Source organism: Pelodiscus sinensis, chromosome 3 (genome assembly GCF_049634645.1).
Source record: "Pelodiscus sinensis isolate JC-2024 chromosome 3, ASM4963464v1, whole genome shotgun sequence".
In the NCBI taxonomy this organism is placed as follows: domain Eukaryota; kingdom Metazoa; phylum Chordata; order Testudines; family Trionychidae; genus Pelodiscus; species Pelodiscus sinensis.
In genome coordinates, this window is record NC_134713.1 from 83,279,929 (window position 1) to 83,301,585 (window position 21,657).

General features: G+C 50.7%; 1 protein-coding gene and 1 long non-coding RNA gene across 3 annotated transcripts in view; both read right to left on the reverse strand.

The window, feature by feature from the left end:
- Window positions 1-21,646, reverse strand: part of LOC102448569 (amine sulfotransferase-like) — a 33,977-nt gene extending 12,331 nt beyond the window's left edge. The window contains exons 1-3 of one of the 2 annotated variants that reach the window (XM_006123237.4): window positions 19,895-21,646; window positions 15,364-15,446; window positions 7,258-7,429 (exon numbers count right to left, since the gene is read on the reverse strand). In XM_006123237.4, the coding sequence (XP_006123299.2) occupies window positions 7,258-7,420 (163 nt within the window). In that variant the 5' untranslated portion in view covers window positions 7,421-7,429; window positions 15,364-15,446; window positions 19,895-21,646. Of the gene's footprint in view, window positions 1-7,257; window positions 7,430-15,363; window positions 15,447-15,734; window positions 15,789-19,894 lie in introns of those variants that run through there. The other variant, XM_075924040.1, reaches the window with a different exon arrangement.
- Window positions 2,276-7,251, reverse strand: LOC142827865 (uncharacterized). The gene is made up of 2 exons (XR_012902647.1): window positions 3,404-7,251; window positions 2,276-2,496 (listed from the first exon to the last, which is right to left on the reverse strand). It is a non-coding gene; the product is annotated as an uncharacterized LOC142827865 (long non-coding RNA).
- Window positions 21,647-21,657: the final 11 nt, after the last annotated feature.

The window sequence follows — 21,657 nt, forward strand, 5'->3', positions numbered from 1 at the left end:
TAAGATTCCTAAAAAAGAACCACCATGGCTTAATAACCATGTAAAAGAGGCAGTGAGAGAAAAAAGGCATCTTTTAAAAAGTGCAAGTCCAATCCTAGTGAGGTAAATAGAAAGGAACAGACACACTTCCAACTTAAGTGTCAAAATGTAACAAGAAAAGCCAAAAAAGATTTTGAGGAACAAGTTGCCAAAAACACAAAGGCTGTGTCTATATTGGGACCCCTTTCCGGAAAAGGGATGCTAATGTAGACTTTGGAATAGGCAAATCCATGGGGGATTTAAATATCCCCCGCGGCATTTGCATTAAAAATGGCTGCCGCTTTTTTCCGGCTTGGAGATAAGCCGGAGAAAAGCGCCAGTTTAGACGTGATTCTCCGGAAAATAAAGACTTTTCCGGAGGATCTCTTATTCCTACTTTTCCTAGGGAGGGAGCAGGAGGGAGCAATAGTGGGGACACTTGGCGTTCTGGGCTGTGGCAAACAGGTCCAGGTGGGGAAACCCCCATGTGTGGAAAATGGATTAGGCTATGTCCCAATGCAGGGACCACTTGTGACTCACGAATGACCTGCTCAACCTGTCTGCCAGGACGTTCTTGGAGCCCAGGAGGCATGAGGCCATCGGGTGGATATCCGCCCCGATGCAGAGCTCCCAGAGGTGGAGTGCCTCAGAGCACAGGCGGGGGGACCGGGTCCCACCCTGTTTGTTTATATATGCTACAGCTGTCATGTTGTCCAACAGAATGAGGACCGACTTGCCCCTTATGTGGGGAAGGAAAACCGCACAGGAGAGACGGACTGACCTGAGCTCCCTGACATTAATATGTAGGGAGGCTTTGTGTGGGGACCATGTACCTTGAGTGTGCAGTTCCCTGAGGTGGGCTCCCCAGCCCATATCCGACACATCTGTTACAAGCCGGAGTGACGGAGCTGGTCTGGAGAACGGGACTCCTGAATAGACCTCCTCTTAGCAAGTCCACTTGCGAGGAGGACACTCATAGGGACGGTCAGAACCCTGTCCCAGGAGTGGGTGATCGGCCTGTGCACCCGTGCAAGCCACATTTGCAGGGGACGCATGTGCAGTCTGGCATGTTGCACTACATAAGTGCAAGTGGCCATGAGGCCGAGCAGACACATGCAAGTCTGAGCGATAGTCATCGGGAAGCTCTGAAGTGACTTGACCTCCACCTTCAGCATGAGGAAGCAGGAGTTGGGTAAGGAGGCTCTCTGGGACCGGGAGTCCAGGATAGTGCCCACGAACTCTATTGTTTGAGTGGGGACTAGGGTGGACTTGTCCAGGTTTAACAGGAGACCCAGTTCTAGAAAAAGGTCTAGGACCATGGCGATATGATTCCTCACCTGGGCATCTGATCCCCCTCAGAGGAGCCAGTTGTCTAAGTAAGGGAACACTTGGACACCCCTTCTGCTGAGTTCTGTGGCCACTACCGCCATGCATTTGGTGAAGACCCAAGGGGCCGTAGAGATACCAAAAGGTATCAAAATTGGTAGTGGTCCCGGCCCACTGTAAAACGCAGGAACCTGCGGTGGAGGGGTGTAGCCAGACAGGAACCCCCCTTGTAACATCCATGTTTGCTTTCCTGGAGCATTCAGGGCACACAGAGCAGAAGGCCCGGACTGTGTGACCGTGAATGGCTGTAAACAGAGATACGCCAATTGCTGACAAAGAGGCTGCCAAGGAGTGTCCTTGACTTAACCCATATTGATACGAACACACAGCCGTCCGCGGGGGGAGGAATCTCTCGCCCAGTAAAAAATGTCTACTACACACAATTTAGTTCTCTCTCTTGCAAGTGTAAATTAACTTGAAACTTGCTTGTAAGAACTGGCACCACAAAACAGACCAGTACAATTTGGCATCTTAAGATAAGAAAGAGGATACGGGCCCCCAGGGGTATAAAGATGAGTCCAGCAGCACATTTTCTCTGTGTGTCAATCTACCATCTATCTGCTTGTTGGGTTAGGTGTTTGATCTCCCGAGGTTCCAGAAGGGATGCCCACCTCGTATTCGTCTTTCCTAGGAATTGAGAGACCGGCCCTGGCCTGACACGCTGGAGTCGAGAGGCACAGAAAGGGGTAAAAATTGTACCTGGATGTGGTCCTTTGTCTTAAGTGTACACATAGACTTAGATCTCTTTAAAGATTAGGCTGTCACTTGGTACCATTATTTCTATTTTCTATCTTTATTTTCTTTGTAACCATTTTTTAAAATCTGTATTTGCTAACAGTTAAGAAAGAGAGCAATAGCCATTGTAACCATATGATTTATAAGTCTTTTTAATAAACCTGTAACTGTTTAAGTTTTAACCTGACTCCTTCAGTTGCTGTAACAGAACCAAGCACAATTTAAAAGAACTTCAGCCGGTCATAAAGGACAGGTTTAGGAAGAGCTTGGGCGTTTGGATTTGTGTCACTCTCAGGTGTCAGGTCCGCTGGGGCGTCTGTTGGCCTACTGGCTATCCTCTGCGACGGAACCCCAGTCCTAGCAGTAAAGACACGGACGTTAAACCTTTTCTCGGAAACACACACACACACACTGCCCTGACCGTCGGCTGACAAGGGGGCAAATACGATGTGAAAATAGGCGTCCTTTAGATCGAGGGTGGCGTACCAGTCTTCGGGTGCTAGGGAAGGGATAATAGCTGCCAGGGTCACCATTTTGAACTTCCTCTTCATGATGAAGCAGTACAGAGCCCTGAGGAATAGGATCAGGCGAAGGCCCCCTTTTGCTTTTTGGACTAGGAAGTACCATGAGTAAAAACCCTTGCCCCAATGTTCGTGAGGGACAGGTTCCATGGCCCCCAGCTTGAGGAGGTGGATCACTTCCTCCTGCAGTAGGGACTCAGGAGATGGGTCCCTGAAAAGGGACGGGGTGGGAGGCTGGGTGGGTGGGGGTGACAGGAAGGGAATGGAATAGACCGATTCCACTATCTTCAGGACCCAGCAGTCTGATGTAATTGACCTCCAGGCCTGGATAAAGCAAAACAAATGATCCCGGAAGGGGAATGGGGAGACTGGTACTAGGCCCTCGAGGGTCTCGTCAAAACCCCTGGCGGAGTCCAGAGGGCTTGTTGGAGGGCCCCTGGTTGGAGTCAGAGGGAAGGCGGGGCAGGAGGGACGGGGGGGGGGCGGAGGAAGCGGGAGGGGGAGCCGGGGTGGGAGGAGGAGCGAGAGCTGGGGCAGCCACAGGAGCTGGAGCAGGAGGAGGCAGGAACCTGCCCACCAAGGACAGAAGGTGGCCTCGGAGGGCACGGCCCTGCTCCTCCAGCGCCTGCAAGCTCTGCTGCTGCAGCTGCAGATCCTCGCAGACCCATTGCTCCTGGTTGCAGAGCTGCTGCCCCAGTAGCCACAGGTGCCACTGCTGATACTCCTCCTGGTTCCAGGCATACCTGCTGGCCCGGGTGCAGGTGGCTGGTCCAGGCGGGGTGGTGCACCCTGCACTCACAGGTTCTGCAGCTGTGGTGAAACAAGAGCAGTGGTCAGTTCTCCCTGGGGACACAGTGGGTGAAACCAGCCCCCCTCTGCAAGGCAAGGTCGGTGTGTGGGGAATGAGCAAGGGCCCCTGCATGACTCCCAGTTGCTGCTCCATGGTGGGCAAGGCCCAGGTGCACAGTCCCTGGGCTCCCTCTCTCTCCCTCCCCACAAAAGGGCACCATTATGGCACTCACTTATGGAGCCCTCCCCGGCCTCAGTTGACACAGCTGATGGGCTCTGTGGGATGACTCAGGGGTCCTGGGTGATGGGCAGGCTTCCTGCAGGGTCCTGCGGCTCCTGGCTGTCGTCCTCTTCGTCTTCCTCCTCTTCCCCTATTTCTGGGGCTGAGCCCTCTGCCCCGGGGTCGATCACCACCCGGGGGGCACGGACTGTGTGAGCCCCCAGGATGAGGTCCAGGGCCTCATAATCAGGGCAGGTGTCTGGATCAGTCCCTGGTTGGGAGCCCCTGGCATAGGCATGCTACAGGTCTTTAATTTTGCAGCCCACCTGCTCCTGGCTGCGCAGGTGGCCTCTGGTGGCCAGGCTGGCAGTCATGCGGCAGTAGATGGCCACATTCCTGTGCCTAGTGCGGAGATCGTGGACATTGGAGGCCTCCCCCCAAACCTCGATGAGGTCCACGATCTCCGCTCTAGACCAGGTGGGTGCCTGGTTTTTTTTAGCCCCTGGCAGGATCTAATTCGAACTACCGGTACACCTCGTTCCACAAGGAGTAATGGTAGTTCGAATTAGCCTAATCAAACTACCTACTCCGTGCCGCATGTAGCCGCGGGCATGGAGTCTGCACTAACGGGGATTTAAAAATGGCAGCACTCAGCAAGATGCAAATGAAGCCTGGGATATTTAAATCCCGGGCTTCATTTGCAACTTCGAATGCCTACATTAACCACCCTAGTTCGAACTAGGGTGTTAGTGTAGACATACCCTTAGGAAATTTTCCCTAATGTCCAACCTAAACCTCCCTTGCTGCAGTTTAAGCCCATTGCTTCTTATTCTATCCCCAGGGGCCAAGATGAACAAGTTTTCTCCCTCCTCCTTATGACACCCTTTTAGATATCTGAAAACTACTATCATGTCCCCCCTCAATCTTCTCTTTTCTAAACTAAACAAACCCATTTCCTTCAGTCTTCCCTCATAGGTCATGTTCTCTAGACTTTTAATTATTCTTGTTGCTCTTCTCTGGACCCTCTCCAATTTCTCCACATCTTTCTTGAAATGCGGTGCCCAGAACTGAACACAATACTCCAACTGAGGCCTAACCAGTGCAGAGTAGAGTGGAAGAATGACTTCTCGTGTCTTGCTCACAACACACCTGTTAATGCACCTCAGAATCATGTTTGCTTTCTTTGCAACAGCATCACACAATGTAGACAGTTGGGTCAGAGTCCTTGACCACCTTATCCGCCTGAACCCCTAGGTGTTGGGCCAGTCGGCGGAGGAGGTCCTGATGGGCCCTGGCATCCATAAAGGGCATAAGGGCTGCCGCGTCAGCCAGCAGTTCGTCCGGAGAGGAGGACGATGACCCCTTTGCAATGTCCCCCATGGGGGCATCTCTGTGCTCTGGACCCTCAGAGGTGGTCACAAGGGAGGAGGGGGACCTAGTTGGCTTTCTGGTCAGTACTCCCTGTCGGGCCTGAGGATGATTGGGAGACTGGACCAAGGGGGTAGCTGACGGGGTAACCAGGGGCCCTGAAACGGAGGAGGCTGTTCAGGGCGACACGGATCCCTGGCTCTGGTGATAGGCCCAGGGAGTACAGAAAGGCCATTGTCCAGATGGTTGGGGAGCCCAGATTTGTTGCAGCAGCAACACTGAGATTGGCTGCCCCCATTGCTGCTGGTGTGAAGGAGACCGGTGCCGGGAGTGGTACCATGATGGGGAATGGTGCCGTGATCGGGAATGGTGCTGGGACTGTGATCGGTGCTGGGAGCATGACCTGGAGCCTCTAGACAACCACTCAGATGCCGCGTCGGAGTCGGAAGAGTAATCCAACATGGACCACAGAGGTGCTGACATCAAGTGTGGCAGAGTGGCGGGTGTCACATTACTGAATTGTAAGGAAGCAGCCAGGTCACTGCTACACCCATGGGGGGGGGGGGGGAAGGTTGACCTAAAAGTGGCACAAAGGGAGCCATGTGAGGGGTCAAATAGAAGCTCCATATATGCTTCCATATATGCTATTCATGTAATTATATAATGTCTGTGTGTGAAGTTGTAAGCATGTACTTTGTGTGGATACCAAATGTTTCTCTGTATGTGGTTGAACTATGGGCAAAGCAGCTCAGCCTATAGACATGCTAATTAGCAAGACTCTGTGGGACAATAGCCCTCAATAGGCCAAGGACACACCTCAAGAATGGGGAATGACACCTAAGGGCTACCAGCAGGGAACACAGGGATAGGCCGCTGGCCAGGTGACCTCCTGTAGCCAAGAAGAGATCAGGAAGGATATTTCTATGTGGCCGACTCCATCTTTGTACTCAGCTCAGTTCTTCATCCCAAAGGCTGTGGTGCAGGGATCAAAGAGCTGGAAATAACTGTGGACGCATCCTGACATAGGATGTTCACCAAAAACTCTTAAGCCAGCAGCTATAACATCTCTGCTGCAAGCCTGCATCGAGAACTGGAAGATTCGATGCATGTAATGTATGATACTTTAACATCCTTACTCTCATGCTTTTCTTTCTTGTAGTAATAAACCTTTAGATTTTAGATTCCAAAGGATTGGATCAGCATGACTTGTGGGTAAGATCCAGAGTGTAAATAAACCTGGGAACTGTGGTTTCTTGGAACCGGACAGAACTTGTTCGGGGTAGGTAAGGTTGGGTGCTAAAACCCCTTACCTGTGTATGAGGCCCGGGGCCTTCTGGGGCACGGATATTACTGGGGTGCCGGAGGGGTTTTGCTCATGAGGCTTCAGGCAGGCAGCTGAAGCGCTCTGTGGGACTGGTTTGTGGCCTGTTTGGAGAGGTCTCCAGTCTGAGGGCTGTAAGGAGCCCCGAATTTGAGCAATTCGCCCTGAGCGGACACCCTCAGCTGTGCCCAGACCCGGCCGGGTCCGTCACACGGGGGTCATACACAAATGAAAAAAACCAACCCTCGCTAATGTGGCCTCTGAGAAGGAGAAAGACACTCCCCATATTCCTCTTCCATACCAGAGCCTAAGGGGGGGGCAACCCCAGTAGATTTTCTGTGCTCCGGTCCTATGGTGGGGAGTGGGGGGTCTGGAGTGCCAGAATGAGCTTCCTAATATTTTGTGGGGGGGAAGGGGACACTCTGAACCTCAAGGTGCGCAGCCTGCCGGGGGTTGGGGCCACACATGCATCATGTGCCCAGGGGCAGAGCCGCGCATGTATCACACGCTCGCTGCTCGGGGCTCAGGAATGGCTAGAGCCAGCCCTGCATAAATGGTTACAGAAAGGTGAATAAAAATAGTTGTCTATTACAAAAATGAATAGACATGTTTCATTATAATACAAAGTTGTAAATAGCTTTTGACAATATTTCCAAGTTCTAACACACTTTGCAGATTATCTCTGAAGTGTTAAACTTCTGCCACTGCTTAAACATGGGGATGAACTGAGACAATGTCTCTAATAAATTGGTGGCAGTTAAAAGATTTTACACTGCTACCACCAAACATAGATCATAATGGTGATCACTAAGGAGCAGGACCCAATAAAGGATTCAGATATGAGTTTCCAACAAAGTTAGATATGAGTTTTCAACAGAGAAACAAGCAATCAGTCTCACCTGATTTTGGATAAGTAACCACAAATACATCACTGTCTCTGATTTCAAAATCCTCCAGTGAATCTATATATTCAGCTGTGGTAGTGTTTTGTGCAAAATAAGTTCCTTTATGTTTGAAAATATATTTATTTGATTGCTCCATTGTTTGTTCAGTTTCACTCATGTCAAGAATCTGCAGAATAGGAAACATAATTTTATATAATTTTTACTTTGGTGTTATCTATCTTTCAGAACAAAAAATTGTATCCAATACAGGCAGTCCCCGGGTTACGTACAAAATAGGGACCGTAGGTTTGTTCTTAAGTTGAATTTGTATGTAAGTCGGAACTGGCGTCCAGATTCAGCCGCTGTTGAAACTGACCAGAGGCTGACTACAGGAAGCCCGAGGCAGAGCTGCTCTGCCCCGGGGCTTCCTGGAATCAGCCGCTGATCAGTTTCAACAGCGGCTAAATCTGGACATCTGGGACAGAGCAGCTGGGGTGCTGCCGGGTTGGTCCAGTAGCGCCGAGGAGCGGAACTGCGGGGACCAACCCGGCAGCACCCCAGCTGCTCTACCCCAGGTGTCCCCAAGTCAGCCGCTGCTGAAACTGACCAGCGGCTGACTACAGGAAGCCCGAAGCAGAGCTGCTCTGCCACGGGCTTCCTGGAATCAGCCGCTGATCAGTTTCAACAGCGACTGAATCTGGACATCTGGGACAGAGCAGCTGGGGTGCTGCTGGGTTGGTCCAGTAGTGCTGAGGAGCAGCGCTGCGGGACCAACCCGGCAGCGCCCCAGCTGCTCTACCCCAGACATCGGCGAGAAAAGCCTGGTCTGCTGGGGGGGCACACTATCTGAACCCCCCCCCCCCGGCCCCAGCAGACCAGGGAGACGCAGAGCAAAGCTGTGGAGGACGCAGGCGGCGGGACCGCAGCGCGTCTCGGCGGTCTCGCCGCCCGCGTCTCCATGGTCTGCTGGGGGAGGGGAGGACACAGCTAGTGCGCCCCTCCCCCCAGCACACCAGGCTTTTCTCGCTGCGGAGGACGCGGGCGGTCCTGCCGCCCGCGTCCTCCGCGGCTTTGCTCCGCGTCTCCCTGGCCTGCTGGGGGCCCCCCCTCCAGCAGACCAGGGAGACGTGGAGCAGCTTTTCTCGCCACGGAGGATGCAGGCGGCGGGACCATGGCACGTCTGGGCGGTCCCGCTGCCTGCATCCTCCGGGGTGAGAAAAGCCCCATTTGTATGTAGGGATCCAACATAAGTCAGATCCACGTAACTCAGGGACTGCCTGTATACAAAACCAGATCCTGTTAGCAAATTGAACGATAGTATATAAATGGCATTTTTAGGGCCTGGCATGAAAATTAAATCTCTTGCACGAACAGTTCTAGGCCACTATGTTTTGTGGGGTTCGTAGCTGTAAAGCAGGGAGCTCGTAACGTTACCTCCCTGAGAGCTGTAGGGCTTGTGTCAATGGACCTTGTTGCCATGCAGTGTGGGAGGAGCCCTGTGCCATGGCTTTGGTGCTGGGGCTGTGACGTTGAGGAGAAAGGCTGCCAGGCTCCTTGCTGAAGATCCAGCACCCATCTCACGGCTTTGGCTGTCACCCTGGGCCAGTGTAGGGCTCTAGCTGCCACCTGGCTCCCCACACTGAGCCAGGTTGTTGCCATGGCTACCAGCTCACTGCCAGGCTATTGCCCAGGCTTCTGCCTCCCTCCTGGGAAAACAGCTGCTGCCCAGCCCCTCAGTTCCCCTCTCCCTCTGCTCCCGGATCCCTGAGGAGAGCCCAGCTCCTGCCCTACTGGCTCCCATCTACCAGCCAAGCGACCTCCAGTCTCCTGGCTTCCCACAGTTTCGTGTCCAGTTGCCACCCGCCAAGAGTCTGGCTGCCACCCTGTCTGCCAGCCCCTGACTCCAAGCCAGGAAGCTATTCATGGCCCTAAGCAATTGCTTGCTTTGCTCATGCCTGGTGCTGGCTCTGCCTCCAAGTTCTTTCTAGTAACACTCTTAGCTGTCTCCAGAGTAACATTATTGTCACTGCGATGGGGCGAGCTCCCCACACTGATGGGCCCCTGGCATGGGACCAGGAGGCTCAAATCAGCTACTTAGGGTACAAATGTGATGATGGAGGCAGCTACTTAAAGAGAAGCTCGCCTGTATGGGACAGGCAGAGTTTCTAAAAGGCAGGAAATGGGAAGTAGAGGGGGCTACAGGGAAGGAATCTGCAGTCAGCCTTTGAGAGCACAATAGTGATAGAAATGTAGCCATGTTAGTCTGGTGTAGCTGAAACAAAAAACAGCACTATGTAACACTTTAAAGACTAACAAGATGGTTTATTAAGTGATGAGCTTTAGTGGGCCAGACCCACTTCCTCAGATCAAACAGTGGAAGAAATCCTGCGATGAGGAGTAACGGTAGTTCGAATTAAGAGTTAATTCGAACTACCTAGCCCATGCTGCGTGTAGCTGCGGGCAGGCAGTTCGAGCTACCGGGCATTTAAAAATGGCGGCGCCCGGGACCATGCAAATGAAGCACGGGATATTTAAATCCCAAGCTTCATTTGCAAGTTCGAATGACTTCATTAACCACCCTACTTCAAACTAGGGTGGCTAGTGTAGCCATGCCCTTTGCCATTAATTCCTGCCCCCTAAATCCTACACTGTGCCCCTAACCCCAACATTTTGCAACCTTCACTGCAACCTCTGCACTTCTACCCACCTGCACCTCCAACTCCTGCCCTCAGATGCTAGTGTCCTTACCACATTGCCTCCCTACCCATTATCACCCAACACCTTCCACCCAGAAATCCCCATTCCCAAGACATCACCAGAAATTTCTATGCCCAGTGCCTTCCCACCCACATTGGCCACCACTCCCAAAACTGCCTAGCATCTCCTATTCCTGCGGGCATTTGGCACTGAAAAATTAAATATTCTCTGTACACTATTTTAAAATTCTGTTAATTTTATTGTCACAAAGTAAATGTGGAGAATCCAGCATGGGAGTGGCAAGTCCAGGCCACTGACAGCATGAAGGTGAGAAATCACACTGTAGTCCGTACCCCACACATTACACGCTCCTTTCCTACGATAGGGACGTGGCCCTGAGGTATCTCTGGGAAGCATTTTACGTGGTAAAAGGCCATTGGGAAGCATTTCTCATAATTGAGATCCTCCATGGCCCATGACACAAAATCTATTAGAATGACAAAAAAAATAATCATGAGTCCTAATAACCGGGGCTCAACAAATTGCTGTTTCTACTTGCCTGTGCCGAGTAGATTTCAGCCAGACGCCCGGTTCACCAGGGGCTCACGCATGCACAATGAGCGTCTTGCGCATGCACAGAGAGGGACTGGAAAGTAGATTTCACTGCCGTTTGTCAAGCCCTGCTAATAACTGAGCCCAGCCCTCTTCCTGGCCCTTGCCTTCCAGGACTCTGGGCCATCACTTCCCAAATGACCTTATCCCCCTCAGCCTGAAATTCAAAGAGGTGCCCTTTAGTAACAAAAGGAATTTTATGCAGTCACCATCCACAAAAAAAAAAAAAAAAAAAAAAAAAAAAAAAAGAATGTGTCTTTTCCCTAAACAGAAGTTTTCAAAAGCAAGTCCATCTTCCTGCCTAGCTTGATAGCAAGTCTCTCCCTGCCTTGCACTCTACAGCTCTGATTGCTGTACACAAACTTCCCCTTTTGCTAAGTGTCAGTTTCTTGTTGACACAGACATATTGTTAATCGTGGGTAGGAGCTGTTGCTTTTATTTTCTTTTAACTTCCCTTCCTTTGTAGGCAGTCTGTGTACCTCCCTCCCCCAGCCCATGCCTGCTGCTTATTCCAGCTGGGGAGGGGAGGAGAGGGGATCTTTGGCATCTGGGCTTAAATTTCAGAGTAGCCTGAAAAGGAGATTAGAGATGTAAGCAGGGGCTGAATTACTGCTTGCTATCAGCCAGCTAAAAGGAGAGAGCTGCCCTGGGGGTGGTAATGCTCTCTCCAAGGCTGTCTCTACACTGGCACGTTCTTGCGTGAAAACGGCCGCACTTGCGCAAAAACATGCCACCTGTCTACACTGGCCGTGCGTTCTTGTGCAAGTAAACCGACATTGGACTGCAGAAAATCGGGGCTTCTTGAGTGAGAGCTCTGACACTCCCTCTCAGGAAGAAGCCCTCTTGCGCAAAAACTCTTCCAGAAGAGGCCAGTGTAGACAGGCAACATGAATTTCATGCGCAATAAGCCCCTATGGTAAAAATGGCCATCAGAGTTTTCTTGCGGAAGAGAACAGCTACACTGCCATGGATGCTCTTGTGCAAAAGCACATCTCTTGCACAAAAGCACATGCCAGTGTAGATGCTCTCTTGTGAAAGAGTTTTTGCACGAGAACTCTTCCGCAAAAGAGTTCTTGTGCAAGAAGCTGCCAATGCAGACATAGCAATTGTTTAACTCTGCAAGATAATTAACTGTTAACTGTTGATATGTAAATACAGCTCATACCAGGAGGGGGAAAGAATCCGAGCTGTGGTATGTAAATCCAATTCAGCCAGGGCTGATGGAGGATCAGTGTTGGAATGGAATGTGATGTATTGTAACTAATTTGGGGCTGTTGTGGGGGGGAGGGGGGGAGAGGTCACAAATCATGCTACCACTAAATGTGGGAACTGTAAAATATGACACCAGGGCTTGCAGGAGAGACACCATGACTGTAAGAGGTCTCAGAGGAACAAGCCTCCCCCCTTCCAGAGTTGAGTGAATGGATTTGGGCGGAAGGGGCTTAAGGGCTTGACTCAGTCTGCTTCATGCCTGCCAGGTATAAGATGTAAGACTGGCTCAACCTGCTGCTTTACCCCTTTTTTTAAGGATAGACCTAAAGCAGACTCCATAGCTGTGTCAACACTGGCTTGATCTTGTGCCAAAGCAGCCACTCTTGCGCCAAAACTTGCTGCCTGTCTACACTGGCCGCGAGTTCTAGCGCAAGAACACTGACGTTCTAATGTATGAAATCAGCGCTTCTTGCACAAGAGCTATGATACTACTGCTTAGGAATAAGCCCTCTTGCGCAACTGTTCTTGTGCAAGAGGCCAGTGTAGACAGGCAACATGAATTTCTTGGGCAAGAAAGCCCAATGGTTAAAATGGCCATTACAGCTTTCTTGCGCAAGAGAAGGTCTACACTGTCATGGATGCTCTTGCGCAAAAACACATCTCTTGCGCAAAGGCACATGCCAGTGTAGATGCTTCTTTTCTGGAAGAGTTTTTGCACAAGAACTCTTCCGCAAAAGAGTTCTTGAGAAAAATCATGCCAATGTAGGCATAGCCCATGAGGAGTCTTTTTGCTAGTCCAGTGGAAGCTGGACTCTCTTGCTAGCGTAAGTGTTGGCTAAAGATTTGAAATCACTAAGAACTGAAGTCTCTGGTTTGGCCTGGAGCCAGACCCATTGCAGCCAGCGGAGTGGCTGGCAGGATCGACTGGCAGGTGGCCAGCGGAGCAGTTGGTGGGAACGACCAGTGGAAAGCAGGGGCAGCACACAGGTGGCACCACATCAGCCTCTATGAAGGGAGTCATCAGGGTGATGTGTCTGAGTCTGCACTGACTGGACAAAGCTTTAAGTGGGACATTTGAAGTGTGGTATGGGGAAAGTTTGGGTAAGTGAAGGGAACCTTTAGGCTATGTCTACACTCACAGCTTCTTGCGCAAGTATGGCCGTTCTTGAGCAAGAACCTGCAGAATGTCCACACTATGCGACTGCTCTTGCGCAAGGAAATTTACAGTACGGCGTGGTAAGAAAGAGCTTCTTGCGCAAGAGCTACGCTCTTTTTTAACAGGTGTAATTACGCTCTCTTGCACAGGAGCTCTTGTGCAAGAGGGCAGTGTGGACGCTCAGCAGGGATTTCTTGTGCAAGAAAGCCCTATGGCTAAAATGGCCATCAGAGCGTTCTTGCGCAAGAGAGCGTCCACACTGCCATGGACAAAAGGACAAAACGACAGCTCGCACATGGCAGTATGGATGTTTTCTTGCACAAGACTTCTTGTACAAGAACCTTTGTGCAAGATGTTCTTGCATAAGAAGCCGCCAGTGTAAACATAGCCTTACCTTGTTGGACTGGTGAGCCTGAGAGGCAAAAGGCATTGCTCAATCCATTTGACCTGGGACGGTTACTCTGTTCATGGTATTTTCCCAAGTTAATGCCATGTCACTTCTCTCTTTCTCTTTCATTAAAAGTTTCTTTTCTACACTCAGACTCTGCTTGAGAGTGGGGAAGCATTGCCTCTCAGCGGCACCCAAGGGTGTGTGAATTTCCCAGGCTACTCGGTGGGGGCTCATGCCGGTTCTGTGTGAGATGGACCCCTAGATATTGAACCTGGCCCTGGTTGCTGCCGGCCCTATCTGGCAGAAGGGTTACAGAGAGATTGCAGGAAGTTGCAGGGCAGGGAAAGGGCAAAATGTGCAGGTGGCAGAGGAGAGGTACAGTGCAAGGACCTTGTCAGAACAGCTGCTGTCCTCCAGGGGCATCAGACTGCTCCCCAGACAGCCGTAGAACATTAACTTCTAGCTCACTGAGCCAGACAGTGCCCCTCACCTTTCCCTTCCCTGCCCCACCTCTGTTGCAGCCATCCTCAGCCTGGTTCCTCCCCACACACACACACTGTTCCCTGAAGTCCCCATGCCTGGCTCTTCTCCCTGAGCTCATCTCCTCTGCTCCCCAGCATTGCCTGGCCCCCGTCTGCTCACTCACATGCTGCACATTTTTGCTCCTGGCAGAGGGGGATACTTTCCCAGCTCTAGGCTCCTCAGGAGGGAGGGGCTGGGTGGAACTGGTGCCCTCAGCTGGCCAGAGGAGATGGGAGAGAAAAAAGCCAGCTGACAGGCAGAAAAAAGGAGCCGAAGGAGAGGGGCAGGGTCTGAGCCCTTTGTGTCACCCCTCCATGTCCCCCTATGGCTGTGACACTCTGAGCCTCGGCCCGGATTGCCCAGCCCTAAGGCCAGCCCTGCCCAGAAGAGTGGGAAGGGCTCAGACTTATGGAAATGGCTCAGAGACAGACAGCAATGTACAGTAAATGGACTTTGGCTGCTGTGTAGAGGATCCCTGAGCTGGAAACTTCTGGAAGAAGCATTGGCCTATGTCAGGGCTGGCCAACCCGTGGCTTGTGAGCCACATGCAGCTCTTCCACCTTTAAATAGCAGCTCACAAAGACTCCCATAAAAAACACCCCACACTGTTCACCACCTAGCATGGCGAAGCAAAATGGAGTTGAGAAGATAGCGCCGGCTGACAGGACAGCATCTATTTTTTTTTTTTGTTCGACAACTTTTTTCCCCTCAGGCCTTTGCGCTATTCCCCCAACTATTGTGGCTCTTTGCCTTTATCGGGTTACCAGGGGAACTCTCCAGTTAGAGCAGGGCGTGATAAAACATTGGGGCATAAAATAAAACAAACCTCATTGTCCTTCATAGATCAGAAAATGACACACTGAGATGCTGCCACGCAGCAGGGCTGCTGTCACTATGACGATTCTTCCCCTTCCTGTTTTCCCAATGCAATCGGCCCCTGGCCAATTGTATTTTATTTTACTACTTGCATTAGTGTTCTCAACTTCAATTATTCTTTTAACTTCATTCTGCACCTCAGGCTGCACTGGAAGCTCCAGAGAAGTTTCCAGCTTGAGGGACCCTGTGAAAGGGCTGGTCTAGGGCAGTCACCCATACACAGGAGTACAAGAGTTACAACTTTTCTACACAGTGTAAATGCCAGCACTGCTGTGTAGAATGGCATCCAACCAGCCAGATGCCACAGCTGTACTTGTGCACAAACCTGTGTCTGCCTTAACTTTTCCATCCACTTCTACTGCCACAGCAGGAACTACCAGTGATCCATTAAAAGCTTCATCACCGTGCTGATACCGCAAACCAAGTGATGGCATTAATACAAACCATGGTGGTGGTGTGATTTCTGTATTAGATAACCATACAAAGCATTTCAGGATCAGATTCCCATACATCTCAGCTTCTTGCTATGGAACTGTGATGGAAAATATTTATACTGCATACACTCCACTGCAGAACCCTGAAGGATATTTATTTCACTCACAGATTTACTCATGAAGATGTTTTAGTAATCTATTACACAACAAAGAATATTTACCTTGTCTGCTCAGTTTCAGCTGCTCCAAGACACACGCTCGGGCTCCTTCCTTCCACTTGAATAAAGAAGATGGTGAATCACTCCTATAACAGGAGAATAGTTATAGCTGGTGTGTAACCTGTTTGAAGTTTCATGGATCTATGTGTTTTTCCTTTTCTTTTAATCTCTCTCAATCTTTGAACTCAAGGTTAACCATTAGGGGAAGATTACAAAAGATTACACAGGGCCGCACCCTCTAGGCTTTTTGCCACCCCAAGCAAAAAAAATGTTTGGCTGCCCTCCCCCTTTTTTGTCCAGGGAGGGACTTGGGGACACAAGCACTGCGAACACCAGAGTTCCCCTTCCTTAGACAAAGGGAGAGGGAGAATCACCTGGATCCCAGGCAGGGGTGAGGTTGTCAGGACACAGCACAAGGAGGCTGGGCTCCTGGGAAGGTGTGTGTGTGTGGAGGGAGGGTACAGAGCCCAGAGAGTAGGGGGAGGGGGGATTGTTTAGAGAGCCAGACATGGGAATCCAGGTGGGAGGCGGGAGAAGAGGAGACGGAGTCCAGCAGGCAGGGGTGGATAAGAGTTTTGCAGGGCCCAGGGCAGCACAACTTCTCCAGGCCCCCCTTTGGAGAAAAACATTGAAAAAAGGCTATTTTCATATTAAATGTGAATTGGGTAAATTTGATAGAAACTTAATTTAGTTGGATAATTTTTATTCTAATTATATTGTAATTAATTTTTAAACAAAATTCTGCATTAATAAAAAAGGGGGATGTCCAAATGTTGAGCAAAAAAAGTGCCCTCCCCCCAAAAAACATAATCATGGCACCTTTAAATCTCACACTCCCCATCCTCATTCATGGCAGGGCAAGAATGTCCCAAGTGGCTTTCCAGTTGAGAAAAACTGAAAATACCAGACATTTTACTGGTCCGGTATTTTCTGGGAGTTTACCACCTGACAGAAGCCACAAATACTGGACTGTCAGGTCCAATACCAGACACCTGGCAACCCTCGTCGTAACTCGAGCCTGCATTTACAATAGGCCAAGGTAGTAAATTGGGAGATTTTGGCCCCTTCCCCACTTTGGAAAAAGGTCATAATGGGGGTGGCAGGAGGGTCATAAATCAGGCTGTTATAAAGCAGGGGCCTCCTGTATTTGTGGCAGGGGTGGGAAACCTCTCTTGGGTTAGGGGACACTGACCCCTACAGAAAAATCAGCTGGGGACCACACAAACAGACTGGGGACTAGCAGGCCTGGAGTGGATCTGGCCAGGGCTTTGGACTGTGCCCCAGGGCAAGGGATTGGGGTGCAGGGTCTGGGAGGAGGGTTATGTGGGTGACGATATCGGAGTGGGAGTGGCTGGGGGGCTGGACACTTACCTAGAAGCTGCTCTCCCATTTCTCCCACAGGAGCTGCCTAGCCATGTGCTCGGGGATTAGAAGTCTGGGGGAGTGGTGCCGGCTCACAGCTCCTGCACCACAAAGGGCCCCGCCACGCTACTCTGTTCTACGTGGCGGAGGGGCTGCTGCTGCCTCGCGGCTGGATCCGACAAGCGCAGGGTTTGCTCCACCCGCTGCAGCGCCTGCGCGGGCTGCCTGCTGTGCGGGAGGGTGGGGCTCGAGCTTCCAAAGTGCCACGTCGGGCTCCCTCGCGGGCCACAGGCTGCCGAACCTGCTCTAAGCAGGGCAGATGGGAGTTTTAAAACACTTGCACTGGCGTGGGGCCTACTAAAGCGCGGAGCCTGGGGCAGCCACCCCGCTCACCCTGCCCTATATCCGCCGCTGGCAGCAGGGCTGCAGTGGGCCAGGAGGTGGGGACGGGGGTTGCTGGGCAGAGGCCGAGCCAAGGAGGAGAAGAGAGGGGGGAGGTAGCGGAGGCGAGGGGGGTCGCAGGATAGTGAGCAGGGGCACACAGGCCGGGGAGTGGGGGGAAGAGGGACAGCCCATCATGGGGGTTCACAGGCAGGGGAGTTGCGGGGGAGAGAACACAGGCGGGGGAGGGAAATGGGGAGTTGCGGGAAGGGTGCACAGGAGGCGGGATTGCCGGTGGAGGGCACACTCTCGAAGGTGAAAAAGAGGCCCCCCGGCTCAGCCTCATCAGCCACCTCCCAGGAAGTACCCGGGGCTGCTCACACAAAGCTCCCAGCACTCCAGGGCCAGGCGTAGGCTCCAAGCAGCCAGGCGTGGGGCTCCCCACTCGGGGGATGGGGCCCCGCCTTGGCTGAGCCACAGCCCCCGCCCCCACCGAGCCCCTGAACTCCGGTTCAGTGAGCCGGCAGCCGGAAGCAGCCACCATGACCGCGGCCTACCCCGCCAGGCTCAGCTTCACCAGCTGCGGCCACCCTGTGCCGGGGCCAGGCACCCCGCCCTCCTAACACCCTGCCCCGCACCATCCCACCCTCCTTGTGCCGCGCCCTGCCCTGCCCCACCCCGCCCTCCTAGCGCCACACCCTGCTCTGCCCCGCCAACCTAGTGCAGGGCCCCACCCTGCCCTCCCAGAACCACGCCCTACCCCGCCCTGCCCCTGACTTCACCCCCCCCCCATCTCGGTCCTCCTATCCCTCTTCCCCGTCATTGCTTCCCTCCTCATCCCGCCTTCCACCTGCCGTATCTCTTAGTGCCCAACACCATATCCCAAACTTAGTCTCCCATCATTGCATCGCACTTGCTATGCCCTTCCCTGGCATTGCATCCTTCTCCCATCCCATTCTATCACCACACCTACCTATCCCCTTTAAAGCCCTATCCTATTCCTCTCCATCTTCCAGAGCCACCATATCTATGTCCCCATATCCATCACCTCCTGTGAACGTACGTTGGGATTTCCCCGTCTCCTGCACCCCCGTAGTGGCATGAACAGACTCCACCAGCCAGTAGAATAGAGGGAGTTTATTGCTTCTCCAGGATACAGCACAGCATAGATGTCATCTGGTTACAGGGCCAGGCCTAGGATGCCTCAGCCCCCCTTGAGATGGGGGAGACTGGGCCCCTAAATACCAGCCCCTTCCTGAGGCTGTCTCCTCCATGATCCCACACAGAAACTAAAGACCGTCCCTCCCTTCCAGCCCTGCCCCCAAGCCAGGGGCGCATTCCTCCTTCCTTTGTTCCTCTCCCTGGGAGGTAACCGGTAGAACAGGTTACCTCCCTGTCCCATCAGCTATTCTGCTGGGCCGTGATACAGACAGCAGCCAGTGGGGGGTCACCCACAGCCCAAACCTAGCAACCAGCAAGGAACTCACACTACGTCACACCCCCGACAGCCCTTATCCCATTTCCACCATACACTGCTCTACTCACGTTATGTCCCTACATCCACTTGTGTTCTCCACAACCTCATCTATCTGTAGTCTTCAGCTTTCCCCTACATTGCACCCACCCCAAATAGTACCCACACTCTCTCCCCCCTCCCTCACTGTCCACCTCTCCTCTACATCCTGGTGCTTTTGGCCTTTTTCACTTCCCATCATCCTCATCCCATCTTTTCCCCTCCAGCGCCCCCTGCTCTCCGATGGGTGGTCTCGCAGCCACTGGAAAAGTACATGAAAACTTGTCTCTCTGCAGGCAAGTGTGTGCATGCATTGTATGTGTATTATTGTCTAATGCCTTAGTGTAGGGAGGTGGGTGCATTTTTGCTCGAGTGTGTATTTGGGTGAATAAAATTTTCAGCTTTGACTAATATTTTTGAGTTTGCTAAACTAAGTCTATTGCTGTGGCACTTGATTGATGCAACTTTTGTCATTCTCGAGTGTTGAATACCCTCTTTCTCCCTATGGGAAAGCAAGTTTTACCACAGCAAGTGCAAATGTGATTGCTGTTTCTCAGCAGTCACATTCTCCACATTCTGAACAAAAGTGCAGGCTCTTCCTTTTCATGTCTAAGTTTTCTCTGAAGCCAAGATCTTAATTGGAATCTCCCAGCACTAGCATAACTTTCCATATTAAATATTAAAATTCTTTATCTGGGAAACCTCCAACACTAGCAACGAGACTGCTGTGAACGAGAACCAGTCCATGAACCAGTCATTGAGAAACACTGCACTACATGACCTTAATTCTTCCTTTAGGCCGTAGAATCTATTAACGTATGCATCTATCAATTTAGTTTGGGGTCTTTAATTCATCAAAACCAATGAAAATAATAGGATCTATATGGAAATAATTCAGGATCTAAAGGTGCAAATACCTTACACTGTGTGACTGTACAATTCTGTGATAACTGATAATCCACAGACATTAGTCATCATCTAACCATCTGTTTGTGAAAAAAAACAAAACTTGGCCTCAGATCCACAGATTGGTATGATATTGATCTCATGTTTATCCCGAAAGTTAAACCAGGAAAAGTCTGTGACTAACAACTGGAACTGAAAGAACATCCTTGTGAGCCTAAATATCCCTCCAACGGCAGAGAAACTGAAATAACAAAGTATGCTCCATTGATTCGGCACCCGCAGCTCTGCTTCTGAGTATATTGGGATGCAAACATGTCAATAATTTTACTATTTTTCTGTTTCAGGTCATGATATATTTCTCTAAATATTCACCTTGCTAAGTACTGCCTAGATCGTGGTTGCACCACATCAAAGGCTGATGCAGATGTGATCTATGAAGATCTTTCCTTTGCCTCTGTTCAATGCCAGGGTGAATAGCTACAAGATGTGGCATTTGCTGATGATAGTGCACTACGGAGTGACACCCCTGAAAACAATAACAATAGGCCCAGCTGGGCTCAGAATCAATTATGTTAAAACAAATATTGTGAAAACTCTGCCAATAACTAGTAATATTCGTAGCAGAAGACAAAAGCACCTAAAAGGCAGAACAGTTCATCAGACTGCGCAGTACCATAGTCGGCGACAGAGACTTCAAGAATAAAGTGAATTCTTCGGCATAAAATGTTACACAGAGAAATCTCACAAGGCTTGATCTCTTTATCAATGAGAGAGAGAGAGAGAGAGAGAGAGCTACAGCTGTGCCACCGCCTCCCCTATTAACAATTATTTATCTTGGCCTTGATGATAAACAAAAGTGTTTTACTAAGTATAAAAAGAAAGAGCTAAGTGATGTCAAGTGACAACAGACAGACCAAAATAAGTTACTAAACTGGAGTAAACAAAACATGCCAATTAAGCCTAACACACTAAGAAACTTGTTACATGCAAATTCTTATCCCAACAAGAGTTCTAATCATCACAAACCAGGCAGTCTCCTAGCTCGAGCCCAATCCTTCCTCCTGTGTACTAGGATTTGCCTGGAAAGGATGGATATAAAGAAAATGAAAAATAAACTGGATTTATAAACTAAATTAGAAAATCAAAACCATTTTGCTGTTCTTGTGTTCATTGTCAAACTTAATTTAATAAAATTCTCCCATCTTGTGGAAGTTGCTGAAGGAAACTAATTTTCCCACATGGGAGTTCTGAAGAAGCCATGAAGATACTCTCAGTTGTATTTTGTGCAGGTTGCTACAAATTGTATGGGAATTTGGAAGCTACTAGCCCATGGGCAATCATGTCAGAGGCTGATACACCCATACAGATAACTTCACTATTCTCTTCCTTACCTCTAGGAGATGCAGGTGCGGGAAGCTCTTCTGCTTTTTGACACCTTGCCAACTCATGCTGGGGTGTCAACACAGGCATTTGTGCTGTTGAGCTTCTACTTGTTTTAACATTTGAACAGATCTATGAGCATCTCTTGGGTAAACATGAAAAGAAGCAGAAACAGAGTCTCCAGAGACACCGGGCAGGGGGGAAGCAAGTTGAGAAGAACACCATCAAGGCTGATAAATAAAGCAAGGGAAATCCCTTCCCATGAAAAGGTTCAGATCCTGTTGCCAAAATGTAGCCCTAAGACAGACACACCTCTTAATCAAAGTAGCTGCCCTGTGCAGAATGCCAGAAAACTGTGGCAGCCTTTGTTTGAAATACTGATGGAAATGTCCCCACTCACAGAAATGCTCTTTTAGTCTGTCAAGAGGACGGGTCACTAAAAAGGTTTGGAATGGCTTTCCCCAGCTGCTCAGATGGACAATAATAGGTAGGTACGTCTCTAGCAGGGATGTAAAATCTCATTTAATTGGTTAACTGATTGAAGGATGGTGAGGAGAGGGCTGCATCCCTCTGACTGGCCTGGGGCACCGTCTGCCCTCCACCGACTGCGGCCTGCTCACAGGACTCGGCGTGTGTTTCGGTCACTGTGTATGAGATAAGAAAATGACCAAGACTTGAGTGGGGCTCTTGTGTTAGCTGGAGTCAGAGCGCTGACCTAGGGCAGTGTAGCACAGACACTTGGGACACTTCACGTC